The sequence below is a fragment of the Bufo gargarizans genome, chromosome 2, assembly GCF_014858855.1.
Source record: "Bufo gargarizans isolate SCDJY-AF-19 chromosome 2, ASM1485885v1, whole genome shotgun sequence".
Taxonomy (NCBI): domain Eukaryota; kingdom Metazoa; phylum Chordata; class Amphibia; order Anura; family Bufonidae; genus Bufo; species Bufo gargarizans.
In genome coordinates, this window is record NC_058081.1 from 316,797,919 (window position 1) to 316,814,488 (window position 16,570).

At 43.5% G+C, this 16,570-nt stretch overlaps 1 protein-coding gene across 3 annotated transcripts in view; it reads right to left on the bottom strand.

The window, feature by feature from the left end:
* The window catches only part of LOC122928036 (solute carrier family 23 member 2-like), a 368,046-nt gene that overhangs the window by 48,368 nt on the left and 303,108 nt on the right, over positions 1-16,570 (bottom strand). Inside the window, exon 11 of one of the 3 annotated variants that reach the window (XM_044280500.1) lies at positions 14,600-15,047. The exons of the other annotated variants lie outside the window; for them this stretch is intronic. Coding sequence (XP_044136435.1) covers positions 14,989-15,047 — 59 coding nt within the window. The 3' untranslated portion in view covers positions 14,600-14,988. Of the gene's footprint in view, positions 1-14,599; positions 15,048-16,570 lie in introns of those variants that run through there. 3 annotated transcript variants of the gene reach the window in all.

The window sequence follows — 16,570 nt, forward strand, 5'->3', positions numbered from 1 at the left end:
CAGCGAACGCAAACAAGGTATGTTCGCCGGGAACTATTCGCCGGTGAATAGTTCGGGACATCACTAGTTAGCAGACAACAACATTAACGTTTTGGAGTGGCCCAGCCAAAGTCCAGACTTGAATCCAATTGAGAATCTGTGGAGGGAGCTAAAGATCAGGGTGATGGCAAGAAGACCCTCCAACCTGAAGGATTTGGAGCTCATTGCTAGAGATGAATGGGCAAAAATACCTGTGGAGACATGCAAAAAACTTGTCTGCAATTATAGGAAGCGTTTGATTGCTGTAATAGCCAATATAGGCTTTTCTATTGATTATTGAGAAAGGTATGAATAATTTTGGACTGGACACTTTTTGTTCAAATGTAAATAAAAGCTGAGAAATGTTTTTTTTTTTTTTCCTACAACAATGCCTCTTGTACATCGTCTTATTATCTTATGGGAGACACCTATGTAATTTACCGTCAAAGAATTACTTGCTGGTTGAATAAGGCCCCTTTCACACGGGCGTTGCGGGGAAATGTGCGGGTGCATTGCGGGAACACCCGCAATTTTTCCGCGCGAGTGCAAAATATTGTAATGCGTTTTGCTCTCGTGTGAGAAAAATCGCGCGTGTTTGGTACCCAAACCCGAACTTCTTCACAGAAGTTCGGGCTTGGGATCGGTGTTGTGTAGATTGTATTATTTTCCCTTATAACATGGTTATAAGGGAAAATAATAGCATTCTGAATACAGAATGCATAGTAAAATAGCGCTGGAGGGGTTAAAAATAAATACTTTAACTCACCTTAGTCCACTTGCTCGCGTAGCCGGCATCTCCTTCTGTCTTCATCTTAGCTTTGTGTAGCAACAAGGATCCATCACCATGGTAAAAGATCATGTGATGGATCATGTGATGGATCATGTGATGGCTGTGACGTCACCAAAGGTCCTTGTTGCTACACAAAGCTAAGATGAAGACAGAAGGAGATGCCGGACAGCGCGAACAAGTGGGCTAAGGCGAGTTAAATTTTATTTTATTTTTTTAACCCCTCCAGCGCTATTTTACTATGCATTCTGTATTCAGAATGCTATTATTTTCCCTTATAACCATGTTATAAGGGAAAATAATAATGATCGGGTCTCCATCCCGATCGTCTCCTAGCAACCGTGTGTGAAAATCGCACCTCATCCGCACTTGTTTGCGGGTGCTTGCGATTTTCACGCAACCCCATTCACTTCTATGGGGCATGCGTTGCGTGGATTATCGCACCGCAACGCATAAAGAGGAGCATGCTGCGATTTTCACGCAATGCATAAGTGATGCGTGAAAATCACCGCTCATGTGAACAGCCCCATAGAAATTAATGGGTCGGTATTCAGTGCAGGTGGAATGCGTTCAACTCACGCATCGCATCCGCGCGGAATACTCGCCCGTGTGAAAGGGGCCTAAAAGTAACTTTAAGTCAAAATTTGCCAGGGGTATGAATAATTATGGGCAGCACTGTATATATATATATATATATATACAGACGTGGACAAAATTGTTGGTACCCTTTGGTCAATGAAAGAAAAAGTCACAATGGTCACAGAAATAACTTTAATCTGACAAAAGTAATAATAAATTAAAATTCTATAAATGTTAACCAATGAAAGTCAGACATTGTTTTTCAACCATGCTTCAACAGAATTATGTAAAAAAATAAACTCATGAAACAGGCATGGACAAAAATGATGGTACCCCTAACTTAATATTTTGTTGCGCAACCTTTTGAGGCAATCACTGCAATCAAACGCTTCCTGTAACTGTCAATGAGACATCTGCACCTCTCAGCAGGTATTTTGGCCCACTCCTCATGAGCAAACTGCTCCAGTTGTGTCCGGTTTGAAGGGTGCCTTTTCCAGACTGCATGTTTCAGCTCCTTCCAAAGATGCTCAATAGGATTGAGGTCAGGGCTCATAGAAGGCCACTTTAGAATAGTCCAATTTTTTCCTCTTAGCCATTCTTGGGTGTTTTTAGCGGTGTGTTTTGGGTCATTGTCCTGTTGCAAGACCCATGACCTGCGACTGAGACCAAGCTTTCTGACACTGGCTAGTACATTTCTCTCTAGAATTCCTTGATAGTCTTGAGATTTCATTGTACCCTGCACAGATTCAAGACACCCTGTGCCAGACGCAGCAAAGCAGCCCCAGAACATAACAGAGCCTCCTCCATGTTTCACAGTAGGGACAGTGTTCTTTTCTTGATATGCTTCATTTTTTCGTCTGTGAACATACAGCTGATGTGCCTTGGCAAAAACTTCGATTTTTGTCTCATCTGTCCACAGGACATTCTCCCAGAAGCTTTGTGGCTTGTCAACATGTAGTTTGGCATATTCCAGTCTTGCTTTTTTATGATTCGTTTTCAACAATGGTGTCCTCCTTGGTCGTCTCCCATGTAGTCCACTTTGGCTCAAACAACGACGGATGGTGCGATCTGACACTGATGTTCCTTGAGCATGAAGTTCACCTTGAATCTCTTTAGAAGTCTTTCTAGGCTCTTTTGTTACCATTCGGATTATCCGTCTCTTAGATTTGTCATCAATTTTCCTCCTGCGGCCACGTCCAGGGAGGTTGGCTACAGTCCCATGGATCTTAAACTTATGAATAATATGTGCAACTGTACTCACAGGAACATCTAGTTGCTTGGAGATGGTCTTATAGCCTTTACCTTTAACATGCTTGTCTATAATTTTCTTTCTGATCTCTTGAGACAGCTCTTTCCTTTGCTTCCTCTGGTCCATGTCGAGTGTGGTACACACCATATCACCAAACAACACAGTGATTACCTGGAGCCATATATATAGGCCCAATGGCTGATTACAAGGTTGTAGACACCTGTGATGCTAATTAGTGGACACACCTTGAATTAACATGTCCCTTTGGTCACATTATGTTCTGTGTTTTCTAGGGGTACCATAATTTTTGTCCATGCCTGTTTCATGAGTTTATTTTTTTACATAATTCTGTTGAAGCATGGTTGAAAAACAATGTCTGACTTTCATTGGTTAACATTTATAGAATTTTAATTTATTATTACTTTTGTCAGATTAAAGTTATTTCTGTGACCATTGTGACTTTTTCTTTCATTGACCAAAGGGTACCAACAATTTTGTCCACGTCTGTATATATATATATACATCCCATATGAGGTGTGCACAACCAACTTACATTCTTTATTCATTTTTTAATTTATAGACAGGGTGGGTCTATACCGGTTGGAGCACCCACTCCATATATAACAAGCAGGTGAGCCGTCACAACCCAATATATTTTATTTCTCCAAAAAAGCCACTCCTTATAATTCTCGCTGCAGGGGGTATGCTACAGTGGACACCTGAAGCAGCTGTTAGGTGCAGGGACGGTAAATGTGTTTCACAGCCCACTGGGTCAATGTTATGTGCGGCAGCATTGAGGCAGCATCGCAGCAAGAAGGCCAGGTCCTATTGACACCTCCATGTTTATGTTGATCTGGTACCCACACATGGTGCTTATTCGCCTTCTCCATGTCCTGCTCCATGGACAAACTCCCATCCCCAACAGCAGCAGGGCAGACTGTCACTCCCACTCCCCTTGCCTCTTATCATATGTTTCAAGTGAAGCGTTTCCATGCCTTGTTAGAGCTAATTGGCCTTGGCGACAGTAGCCACAGTATCACAGTATCAAGCAGCAAACATTCCACTGGCTATTTCCCTACCAACTCCAACTGGGAAAGATGGCCATAAGCAATAGCGTGAACATTGTGGCTGCTCTGCATTTGTGGAAAATAACACACGCTTCCTGCACATGATCGATTTACACTTTTTGAAAAAGTGGCTTGTAGAGGGTGCTGGCAAAATCCAGGAGACTGTCCTGTTGTGCAATAGGTGCCTCCCCCCAGGGCCCTCCATATCAGGTCCCAGATGTAGGAATGCCAAGTGGTGTAGTGCGGCTTAAAAGTCTCTTTATGTGTCACGGTGCTCCTTCCTGAATACCGCTGGACCCCAGGCTTTGGCTCCGAAGCAATAAAAATGGGGAATAATTGAGGGATTGGAAAAAATTACTTGAGTCCAGACCTTGAGATGAAGTTCAACAGCAGCTTTACTTTGAATAAACGTTTCTTCCAACAGCTTATAGACTTTGTCTTGGTTCCAGCAGGCTTTAGCATTAAACTGGCAGGAAAACTCAACTCTGCTCTATCCTTCTTTCACTCTTCTGTACTGAAAAGCTGATTTATTAACTTGGCTTCTTCTTTATGCTGGACTTCACACTTTAGTTGGACTTATCCTCAGCCGAGGAACTAATCTCCTGGCTCCTGAGGCTTTAGGCTTCTGCCTCCATTGCCAGCAGAGCTGGCATGGGCACGTCCAGCACAGAAGTACCCCTGCACACTCTTCCCCGGTCTAGGGAAGACTAGACCTAACTGATCCAATTCCCCACCCTTCTTGCAGGAAGTAGGGCTGGCCCACTTCTCTCCAAAGGGGGTTAAAATAGTAAGTTCTATTCTATCTAAATACAGCTCTGCCATGTTTGCTGCCACCTGCTGGTGAACCAGGCACATGACATATGAACAATTGCATAACAAGATTAGGAATGCACATTGTGGAGGACCTGGACAAAAATGCATAAAATGACACTGTTAGCCCATTAAAGACAGTAGTAGGGTGCAGGAGTGGTAACACCCCTCCGGGGTGTTAAAATTGTATTTCAGACATTCTTGTGTAGCAATGAATGTCCTATTGTACTTGCAGCAAATGAACAGTCAGCGATTGCGCTCCTTGATTTGTAATGTTCCAACTTGCTGGAATTCCACCTTGCACATGCTAGAGCACCTGTACAAGCAGTGTGCATGATCGATTTTGACATGCATCAGACAACTTCACCAGAGAGCATGTATTTTTTCGAGGTCAGAAAGTGGCAGCTCATGAGAGATGGATGTTGCATACTACTTTTTTTGTAAGTAGCGGGTGCAATGACAGGGAGCTGCGATAGTGCCGTCCCCTGTCATTGTACCCCTCAGAAGCCGCAATCATACATGATCGCGACATCTGATTGTGAAAACAATCTGATTGAGGGGTGTGAAATTCCTATAATATACCTTCTAACATAGAAAGCATATTATAGTGCATTTGTATTGTGCAGCAGTTGTATGTGGTTCTGCTGAGATAGCGCAGCTATATATAGAGGGACAAACGATATTCGAATAACTAATTGCAATTTGTGTGAAATACCTGTTGCCCCCCCCCCCCCCAAAGAACTGATTAAGGGGTGCGATATACCAGCCTCCACAAAATACTGATTGAGAGGTGTGATACACCGGCTTTCACAAAATACTGATTGAGGGGTGTGATACACCAGCTTCCACCACATATAGATTGAGGCCAGCTTCCACTAAATATTGATTAAGGGGTTTGATATACCAGCATCCAGCAAATACATATTATTGGGTTCTATATACCTGTTTCCACAAATTATTGATTGAGGGTATTGATATACCGGCTTCCAGCAAATATTGATTGAGGCTTGCAATACACCGGCTTCCACCAAATATTTATTAAGGGGTTTGATATACCAGCTTCCAGCAAATACTCATTATTAGGTTCCATATACCTGTTTTCACAAAATACTGATACAGGGTATTGATATACTGACTTCCACCAAATATTGATTGAGGCTTGTGATACACCAGCTTCCACCAAATATTGATTAAGGGGTTTGCGTTACTGGCTTCCATCAAATACTTATTATTTGGTTCTATATTCCTGTTTCCACAAAATACTGATAGAGGGGATTGATAAACTGGCTTCCACAAAATATTGATTAAGGCCTGCGATATACCTGCTTTTAGAAATACTGCCCTTCTATAGGGACTTTGTCACAGGGTTATTTAGAAAATGACATGTAGAGGAAGAGGCAGGCCATTCTGCAGGGGTGGTAGGGGTTGGGCAGGTGCACCAGGCCAGAGCCTAAGTGGTAAGTTGGAGAAGGTGCGTGCGATTTTGTCAAAGGACACACCAGAGTTGGTATAGTTGCTCACTCAGCCTTCCGCTTCTGCAAACTCTGCATCCTCTGTATCTGCACCCTCCTCACTCTTAGCTGTGTGCACCCCCAAAGACACAACCACCACCACCATAGCCCCTCCACTAGAGTCAGAGGAATTATATTCCCATCCATTCCCAGACCTTACCAATGTGCAGCCATTCTTGGCAACGGATGAGGAAGAGGAGGTAGTAACGGCTTTTCTGCTGCTACCATCTCTTCCGCTGCGCTCCCCGAGCTCCCCAAAGCCTTTTCGACATGCAAGTTGAGACGTTGCCATGCTGTGCTGTGGCTGTTGTGCCTGGAAGCCAAGAGCCACACTGGTCCTGCACTCCTTTCAGCTTTGCGGTCACGGGCTGATCAACGGCTATCCCCGCTCAATTTGACAGTTTGTAAAGTGGTGTGCGACAAAGGTGTCAATCTGCTGAGCGCGCTGTAACATTGCGAAATGACACATGTGCCATGCATGAAATTAGCCATGCAACGATTCGTTGCCAAATACCCTGAGGTCCAGGACGTCTTGCGGCAGGCCAGGAAAATCTCTGGCCATTTTAGAAGATTAGAAGATCTTACACGGCCATGGCTCGCCAAGCTGACGTTCATTGGCGACACCACTTGCCCGTCAGATGTTTGGTTTGTGACTGCCTGACGCGATGGAACTCCACCTTGTATATGCTTGATAGGCTGCTCCAGCAGAAACGTGCAATTATTGACTAACTGTACGAACTTGTCACGAGGGTGTCAAGAGCCACGTCTGACTCCGTTATACCCGGGGTCAGGAAGTCGCAGCGGGTGGCTGCGCGCTCTATGTCTAAAGATCACGTTGTTTCTTAGTGATTGTTTTCTGTGTTTGCCTTGCAATCCTTTTTGTCTCACTCAGGGATCCGTAGCTTCTCCTCCTCAGCTGTTTCTTGTCTGCCACTCCCAACCTCCTTATATTCTCCTCTCTCACTTCTCTAGTTGCCAGTTATAGAGCTTCCTGCCTGGACTTCTATACTGACCCACTGGAGCTGTGAATCCTGGTTGTTGTTCCAGAGTGCTACCCTCCGGATCCCTGTTGGGCTTTTTGTTGTCTCCTGTTGTCGCCCACCTGGGATTATATGTTTAGTCTGTATTGTCTGTCCTCCCCTTGGTGTTTTCCTTTAGAGCTAGTGGTGCGGACTAGTGTTCCCACCGCCCTGTTCACTATCTAGGGCTCATCTTAGGGAAAGCCAGGGTTTTAGGCACGTGATCGGCGTACGGGTGAGGAACCCATCTAGGGACGTCAGGGCAGCCAGGTGCCAGCCGCAAGGTGAGTCAGGGGTCACCACCTTCCCTCTCACTTGGGCAGGGCCTTCCTCTTTCCCTCCCTCTGTGTCACGTATGTGATAGTCACGCCGATCGTGATAAAACTCTGCAGCAGGACAGGTTCTGGGAGCTTGTTTTTTTTCACCATGCCAGTGGCTGCTCATGCACGATGCATGCAGACTTATGTGGCCTTTTGATGAGATCAACCAGCTGGTCAGTCACAGCCAGGGCGCCATCAGTGACATCGTACCTTATGCCTTCTTTCTAGAGTGTGAATTGCCTTGTGTCATTGATCAAAGCGTCGAGGAGCAGGAAGATGAGGAAGTCGCAATGCTGGATGAATTTCCAGAGGAGGCTACTTCATCTGAGACAAGTCAACAGGAGTCTGAAGAGGAGTCATAGGAGGATAGTGACAGGGCGGAGGAGGAGAAAGAAGAGCATGATTTAAAGTTTTCTGGGATCCCTGGTGTTGTCCGTGTGGTCTACCTCACATTTCTAAAAATGAATGAAGCATGGATCTCGGAGGAATTCAACACATGTGACGAGTCGCCCACGTTTAATTGAATTTCCTCATTAAAGCCCACAAATATATGCCACCACCCAGGACAAATAATGGTCACTGTCTTAGGTAAATACAGCTGCATATTGTCCATTGAATACCTAATGTTTTGGGCCTCTGAGGAATTCAACACCTGTGACGACCAGGTGTTTCAACTATTATCATTATGGGTCTTTTTCAACAGGGGGGATTTTGTTAGTGATGTTTTTAATCCAATTTTATATTTTTAGTTCTTTTAAACATATGCATTTGACCTGTATTTGTACTGGCCTTCAGTAAAATTGATATCCATTGACCGTGTAATCTACTTCCAGCCACATACATACTTGTTCTTTTATGTACGCTGAATGCATAACTTTTGGGGCCTGTAGCACACTGGCCTGATGTAAAATTGATATCCATTGACCGTCTATTATACCTCCTGCCACATAATCACTTGATCTTTTATGTACGGTGAATGCATAATTTTTGTGGCCTGTAATCTAACTGACCAACAGTAAAATTGTTATACAGTGACCGCCAAATGTATCTCCAGCCATATTATCAATAGTTTTTTTTCTGTACGGTGAACAAATAATTTTTGGGGCCTGTAGTCCACTGGCCTGCTGTAAAATTCATATCCAATGACCGTGTAATCTACCTTCAGCCACATACTTACTTGTTCTTTTATGTACGCTGAATGCATAATGTTTGGGGCCTGTCCAGTGGCCTACAGTAAAATTTTCATCTATTGACCGCATAATGTATCTCGAGCCACATAATCAGAATTTCTTTTATGTCAGATGAATGCCTAATTTTTAGGGCCCATACTCCCGTGGCCTAAAATAAATTTTTTCTAGGCTCCAACAGGGCACATTTAAGAGATTTTCACTTTAAGACGCATAAAAATGTCCCCTGAATAAGACACATATTTTATGTTGGAATTTTTGTCATTGATCCCCCTCTAGTATGTCACTGTCCATGTTGTGGGACTATTCGTGCACTTCTACTAAGTATTTGGTGGCTGCAAATATGAGATTAAGGTTTTTCAGGTTGACCTGACATTAAAGTGAATGGGGCCCGCCGCGACCATGCGGCTCGTGAACCATCCCGGCCGATGTTTGTCCATCAATAATCACAAGTTCTTTTCTGTTAGGTGAATGCCTAATTTTTGGAGCCTGTACTTCAGTGGCGTACAGTAAAATTTTTACCCAGTGACAGCCTAATGTACCTCCAGCCGCATCATCACAAGTTCTTTTTCTGTCAGGTGAATGCCTAATTTTTGGGTTCTGTACTCCCGTGGCCTAAAATAAAAAATTTCTAGGCTCCAGCAGTGTGCATTTTTGAGAGTTTCCCTTTAACCACCTCCGGACCGCCTAACGCAGATCTGTGGTTCGGAGGTGGCAGCCCTGCGCTCAGCGACGCATATATGCGTCATCTCGCGAGACGCGAGATTTCCTGTGAACGCGCGCACACAGGCGCGCGCGCTCACAGGAACGGAAGGTAAGAGAGTGGATCTCCAGCCTGCCAGCGGCGATCGCTCGCTGGCAGGCTGGAGATGTGATTTTTTTAACCCCTAACAGGTATATTAGATGCTGTTTTGATAACAGCGTCTAATATACCTGCTACTTGGTCCTCTGGTGGTCCCTTTTGTTTGGATCGACCACCAGAGGACTCAGGCAGCTCACTAAAGTAGCACCAAACACCACTACACTACACTACACCCCCCCCTGTCACTTATTAACCCTTTATGAACCACTGATCACCCCTGATCACCCCATACAGACTCCCTGATCACCCCCCTGTCATTGATCACCCCCCTGTCATTGATCACCCCCCTGTAAGGCTCCATTCAGAGGTCCGTATGATTTTTACGGATCCACAGATACATGGATCGGATCCGCAAAACACATGCGGACGTCTGAATGGAGCCTTACAGGGGGGTGATCAATGACAGAGGAGTGATCACCCATATAGACTTCCTGATCACTTCCCTGTCATTGATCACCCCCCTGTCATTGATCACCTCCCTGTAAGGCTCCATTCGGACGTCCGTATGCGTTTTGCGGATCCGATCCATGTATCCGTGGATCCGTAAAAAATCATACGGACGTCTGAATGGAGCCTTACAGGGGGGTGATCAATGACAGAGGGCTGATCACCCATATACACTCCCTGATCACCCCCTGTCATTGATCACCCCCCTGTAAGGCTCTATTCAGACGTCCGCATGTGTTTTGCGGATCCGATCCATGTATCCATGGATCCGTAAAAATCATACGGACGTCTGAATGGAGCCTTACAGGGGGGTGATCAATGACAGGGGGGTGATCACCCATATACACTCCCTGATCACCCCCTGTCATTGATCACCCCCCTGTAAGGCTCCATTCAGACGTCCGTATGTGTTTTGCGGATCCGATCCATGTATCCGTGGATCCGTAAAAATCATACGGACGTCTGAATGGAGCCTTACCAGGGGGGTGATCAATGACAGGGGGGTGATCAGGGAGTCTATATGGGTGATCACCCCCCTGTCATTGATCACCCCCCTGGAAGGCTCCATTCAGACATTTTTTGTCCCAAGTTAGCGGAAAGTGAGACTTTGTGAGAAAAAAACAAAAAAAATCAATTTCCTCTAACTTATGCAAAAAAATAAAAATTTATATGAACTCGCCATGCCCCTCATTGAATACCTTGGGGTGTCTTCTTTCCGAAATGGGGTCACATGTGGGGTATTTATACTGCCCTGGCTTTTTAGGGGCCCTAAAGCGTGAGAAGAAGTCTGGGATCCAAATGTCTAAAAATGCCCTCCTAAAAGGAATTTGGGCACCTTTGCGCATCTAGGCTGCAAAAAAGTGTCACACATCTGGTATCGCCGTACTCAGGAGAAGTTGGGCAATGTGTTTTGGGGTGTCATTTTACATATACCCATGCTGGGTGAGAAAAATATCTTGGTCAAATGCCAACTTTGTATAAAAAAATGGGAAAAGTTGTCTTTTGCCAAGATATTTCTCTCACCCAGCATGGGTATATGTAAAATGACACCCCAAAACACATTCCCCAACTTCTCCTGAGTACGGCGATACCACATGTGTGACACTTTATTGCAGCAAAATTTATATATGGATGTCGTTTTTTTTACAAACTTTTACAGCTGTAAGTGAAAAATGTCATTTTTTTGCAAAAAAAACTGTTAAATTTCGATTAATAACAAAAAAAGTAAAAATGTCAGCAGCAATGAGATACCACCAAATGAAAGCTCTATTAGTGAGAAGAAAAGGAGGTAAAATTCATTTGGGTGGTAAGTTGCATGACCGAGCAATAAACGGTGAAAGTAGTGTAGTGCAGAATTGTAATAAGTGCTCTGGTCATTAAGGGGGTTTCAGCTAGCGGGGTTAAAGTGGTTAAGACGCATAAAAATGGCTCCTGATTAAAATACATATTTTTTGTAGGTATGTCACTGTCCATGTTGTGGGACTAGTTGTGAACTTCTAGTAAGTATTGGGTGGCTACAAATATGACCTGAAGTTTTTTCAGGTTTGCCTTCCATTAAAGTCATTGGGGCCCGCCGCGAACGAGCGGTTCGCGAACATTTGATCACGAACGCGAACCGCCCCAGCCAATGTTCGTCCATCACTAACATATGGGTATTTGGTATGTGACTGCTATAGCCAATCTCTTTCCTCAGCAGTCTCAAGCTGTGTACCACTGAGTAAGTGATTGGCTGCAGCGATCACATGCTGTATACTTGTCATAAAGTGCTGAGACCTCCGACTAACCCTAGAACTAGAAGAGAAAAACTTTAAGATGTCACACTCTCTCTCCCTGCTGTATGAGATGGGCTCAATAGAATGTCTATGTACCTGTCTCTATTCCGTCTATTGCAAGGAGGAGAGAGTGCGATGTGTGCATACTTCTCTTTTCTTCATTCGAGCAATCAGTGGTAGTCTCAGTGCTCAGACCCCCACAAATCAAAATGACATATCAAAGGTTTTACTAAAACTCAGGGACCCTTTAACTGTTTCTAGGAGAATCTGTCACCAAATTTCTAAATACAAAATGCATACTATATAAAATTAACCTGGTGAGGCTGATGTATTTACTTTGAAAATCCACATCATGGCGGCATATCCTTTTAGAAAATGTTGCTAGATGTATAAAATGCTTATCTAAATATCATGTAGGAAAACATAAAAAAATGAAACTACATCAGCTACTTCAGTTTAAAATAAAATCTGGTATAGGGAAGCATTAAAACAGGAGCATTGGTGGATAAAAGAGTATTGATTTATTTTATTATTTTATACCATAGGGAGCCTTTAAAAAAAATAAATAAACATAGACAACCCCTTTAGTATGGAAGGATTCTGTACAGTATATTAAATGGAATCTGTCACCATTATTCCGGACTATTATCAGCAGTGATACATAAGTTGTATTGCACATAAGGTATCTAGATCTCCATTTTATATTTTCCTACTGCCCCGTGTGCCCCCGCTGTCAGTGCTCAAAGTTGTACTGAACTACACAGTCTGGACTGCCGTGCCATGCTAATGTAATGAAGAGGACTCCTGTGTGCATTCACAGCATTCCTTACAATATATTTCAGTGAAGCTTTAAACACTGATCATTGGGAAACAGAGGGCAGTAGGAAAATAAAAAGTATTGAACTGGACTTGTCTGCAGTGTTACTCATGTATTACTGCAGATAATAGTTCAAGATCATTATGACAGATTCCCTTTAAATGGAGTCTTTGGATTCTTGTCAATGTATTACAACAAAGATTTGTGGCAGTACAGCAGGGTAGTATCAAGATTTTAATTAGCGATCCCGAAATCAGTGTCAGCAGTACTACTTATGTAGTACTGCAATTAAATGTGTTGTCCACTCCTTTACAAGAGTTGGCCTATCGCCAAGACAGGAAATCACTGTCTGATCAGAATAGCTGATGATCGGCAACAATGAGCTGTTCTGTAGTTGCTCTATCACTGGAAGTTGGGACTAGGACTACATAGCTAAGGCTACTTTCACACCTGCGTCTGGTATCTGCACAGATGAATCGGCACCTATAATGCAAATGCTTGTATCCGTTCGGTACGGATCCGTCTGCAAAACTCTGTAAAAAAAAGTCTAAGTCTAATTGTATGTCAAATGGATCCGTCCTGACTTACATTGAAAGTCAATGGGGGATGGATCTGTTTACAATTGTACCATATTGTGTCAATGTAAACGGATCCGTCCCCATTAACTTACATTGTAGGTCAGGACGGATCCGTTTGGCTCCGCATGGCCAGGAGGACACCAAAACGCTGCAAGCAGCATTTTGGTGTCCACCTCGAGAACGGAATGGAGGCGGAACGGAGCCAAACTGATGCATTCTGAATGGATCCTTATCCATTCAGAATGCATTGGGGCTGAACTGATCCGTTTTGGGCCGCTTGTGAGAGCCTTGAAACGGATCTCACAGGCGGACCCAGAAACGGGAGTGTGAAAGTAGCCTAAGCTAAGTCCATTTGTTCAGTGGATGGAGTTGGTTAACTCAACATGCTCCTATTCACTTCAATGGGAATAACACTGCAGTAACCAGCTCCATCCAGCGCACACCAGACAGAGTTGGGCCAGAGCTACTGCAGAACAGCTGATTGGCAGGTGTACAGGGTGTTGCCGATGAGCTGTTCTGGTCAGGTAGTGATGGCCTATCCTGAGGATAGGCCATCACTTGTAAAGGCGTGGACAACCTTTTTAATAAGATAGTGACCATGTTTGCACAACATAGGAAAAGATGCCAGCCTGTTTGGTGGCTGGGACCGAGGTAGTGCGCATAGGCTGACATTTTTTCCTGGATTGCACGGTGGGCATAACCTCTGGATCTGAGCAGTGTATAATGTGATGGAAAAATTAATGAATTCAGCAAAGGAGGAAATATGGAAAATCACAATACATTAGTAAGTGCCTTGTATTAACTTTGTCTACATGATAAATGCCATTTGCTCAAATGAGGAAAGCCCCTTTATTTCCTCATCTCAGTCAAAAACATAGACATACTGTGGCTAATTTCCCACTTAACCTACCCATATTTTTTTTATAGCGTAGGAGGAACCAGAATACCTGGAAGACATCAAAACAACCTTGGGGAGAACATATAATTAAACTCAGATGTTGGTTTTAATCGAATTTGAACCTAAAAGCAAAGTGCTAAAAGGCAACAATGCTAGCCACAGAGACACTGTGCTGTCTATATACATAATAATGGTATCTTCCTTCAATGTGTTACCCATAATATCAACATAAATGCTAAAAATAAAACTTGATGACTAAATAAACTATTCTAATTCACATTAGTAAAATAAGAAGGAAGCTGTTCTGTTAAATGTCTATTTTCACAAGGTGTTCCCCCGACAATTCAATAACACTGGTTGGCAAGCTTGCTTTGTTTGATTCAATGTATTTACAGAACAAAAAGGTGGAATACAAAAGAAAGTGGTTTCATAGCTGCTAAATGGATTGGTAGTGAATTGAGGCAGAGCCAAAGCAAAGAATTATCTATTCATAAACAGTATTCCATAAATATTAGTGAAAGGAACATTTATGCAATGTAGGTAATTATTCAAGGACTACTTGCAAGACTAGGTAAGACCAACCCAAGTTAAACCACATTTTGTGTTTGGGATGCCATCCAAGCAAAAATATAGCTCCAGTCCAGAGCTTGAAATTGTGCAGTTATCCCCTCGCCCTGACAACTGAGAATGTTACTCCATCTGTTTCTTTTAGAACATTAACAATGTGGCCAAACTAAATTGCTCAATGGCATTTTTCTCAGCTTTTTTTCTGGGGAAAATTCTTTAATGATGGTGACAACAAACACCAAAAAATGAAGATATAACCTATGTAACGCATAGAAAAAAAATTACAAATCAATAATCACAGGCTGGATTTAATTTTTTAATGGTTAGTTGTAACATTCAATTAAAAATCACGGCTAGTCTGAGAGTGATCTTGGCCCTTGGAAATAAATCATGGGCCACATACTGTAGCAATCAATATCACCAGAATACAGTTAATTAAATTAATAACTTCCTAACTTCCTCCTTTGTTTGGCTGGTTCTGAATTTCTCAGTCAGACCTTTCACAGCGGTAAATGGGAGCCCCCATGTTGTGACTCAATTAGGGCATCTTTACTTAGGTCTGTCAAGAGAAAAATAGAGCTATCACACATTCAAATTCTACTAATCAACTATTTTACTCATTTATAACCTTTCTCTTACAGCAACAGTAAACTAACATCAGATATACAGTACAGACCAAAAGTTTGGACACACCTCATTCAAAGAGTTTTCTTTATTTTCATGACTATGAAAATTGTAGATTCACACTGAAGGCATCAAAACTATGAATTAACACATGTGGAATTAAATACATAACAAAAAAAGTGTGAAACAACTGAAAATATGTCATATTCTAGGTTCTTCAAAGTAGCCGCCTTTTGCTTTGATTACTGCTTTGCACACTCTTGGCATTCTCTTAATGAGCTTCACCTGAAATGGTCTTCCAACAGTCTTGAAGGAGTTCCCAGAGATGCTTAGCACTTGTTGGCCCTTTTGCCTTCACTCTGCGGTCCAGCTCACCCCAAACCATCTCGATTGGGTTCAGGTCCGGTGACTGTGGAGGCCAGGTCATCTGGCACAGCACCCCATCACTCTCCTTCATGGTAAAATAGCCCTTACACAGCCTGGAGGTGTGTTTGGGGTCATTGTCTTGTTGAAAAATAAATGATGGTCCAACTAATCGCAAACCGGATGGAATAGCATGCCGCTGCAAGATGCTGTGGTAGCCATGCTGGTTCAGTATGCCTTCAATTTTGAAAAAATCCCCAACAGTGTCACCAGCAAAGCACCCCCCACACCATCACACCTCCTCCTCCATGCTTCACGGTGGGAACCAGGCATGTAGAGTCCATCCGTTCACCTTTTCTGTGTGGCACAAAGACACAGTGGTTGGAACCAAAGATCTCAAATTTCCACTGGTCTAATGTCCATTCCTTGTGTTCTTTAGCCCAAACAAGTCTCTTCTGCTTGTTGCCTGTCCTTAGCAGTGGTTTCCTAGCAGATATTCTACCATGTAGGCCTGATTGACACAGTCTCCTCTTAACAGTAGTTCTAGAGATGTGTCTGCTGCTAGAACTCTGTGTGGCATTGACCTGGTCTCTAATCTGAGCTGCTGTTAACCTGCGATTTCTGAGGCTGGTTGTCATGGAACCATGAACCAGACGTACAACAAGAGATGACTGGAAATAAGAAGGCTTTATTGAAAATAAAGCTGTAAGGCAAAAGTCCAAACGGATGGCTAAACCGAAGCAGGGTCTTGCGAAACCAGAGATCAGGAACCAGAAGGGTAGTCAGATGAAGCCAGGATCAGGAACCAACAGGGTAGTCAGACGAAGCCAGGATCAGGAATCAGCAGGGTAGTCAGACGAAGCCAGGATCAGGAACCAGAAGCAGCAGCAGTCTTAGAAGCATGTGAGCACAGGTGGACCAAGCAGGGAACTGAAGCCACAGACCTCCTATATATATGAGCTAGGCATCCAGCTCCTCCCAGTGGGAAGGAGGAGCCGCAGGGTGGGAGGCTACAAGAAACCCAGAAACCAAGATGGCCGCCAGCACATGTCAAACGAAGGAGAACAGCAAGGAGGTAAGACCATGACAGTACCT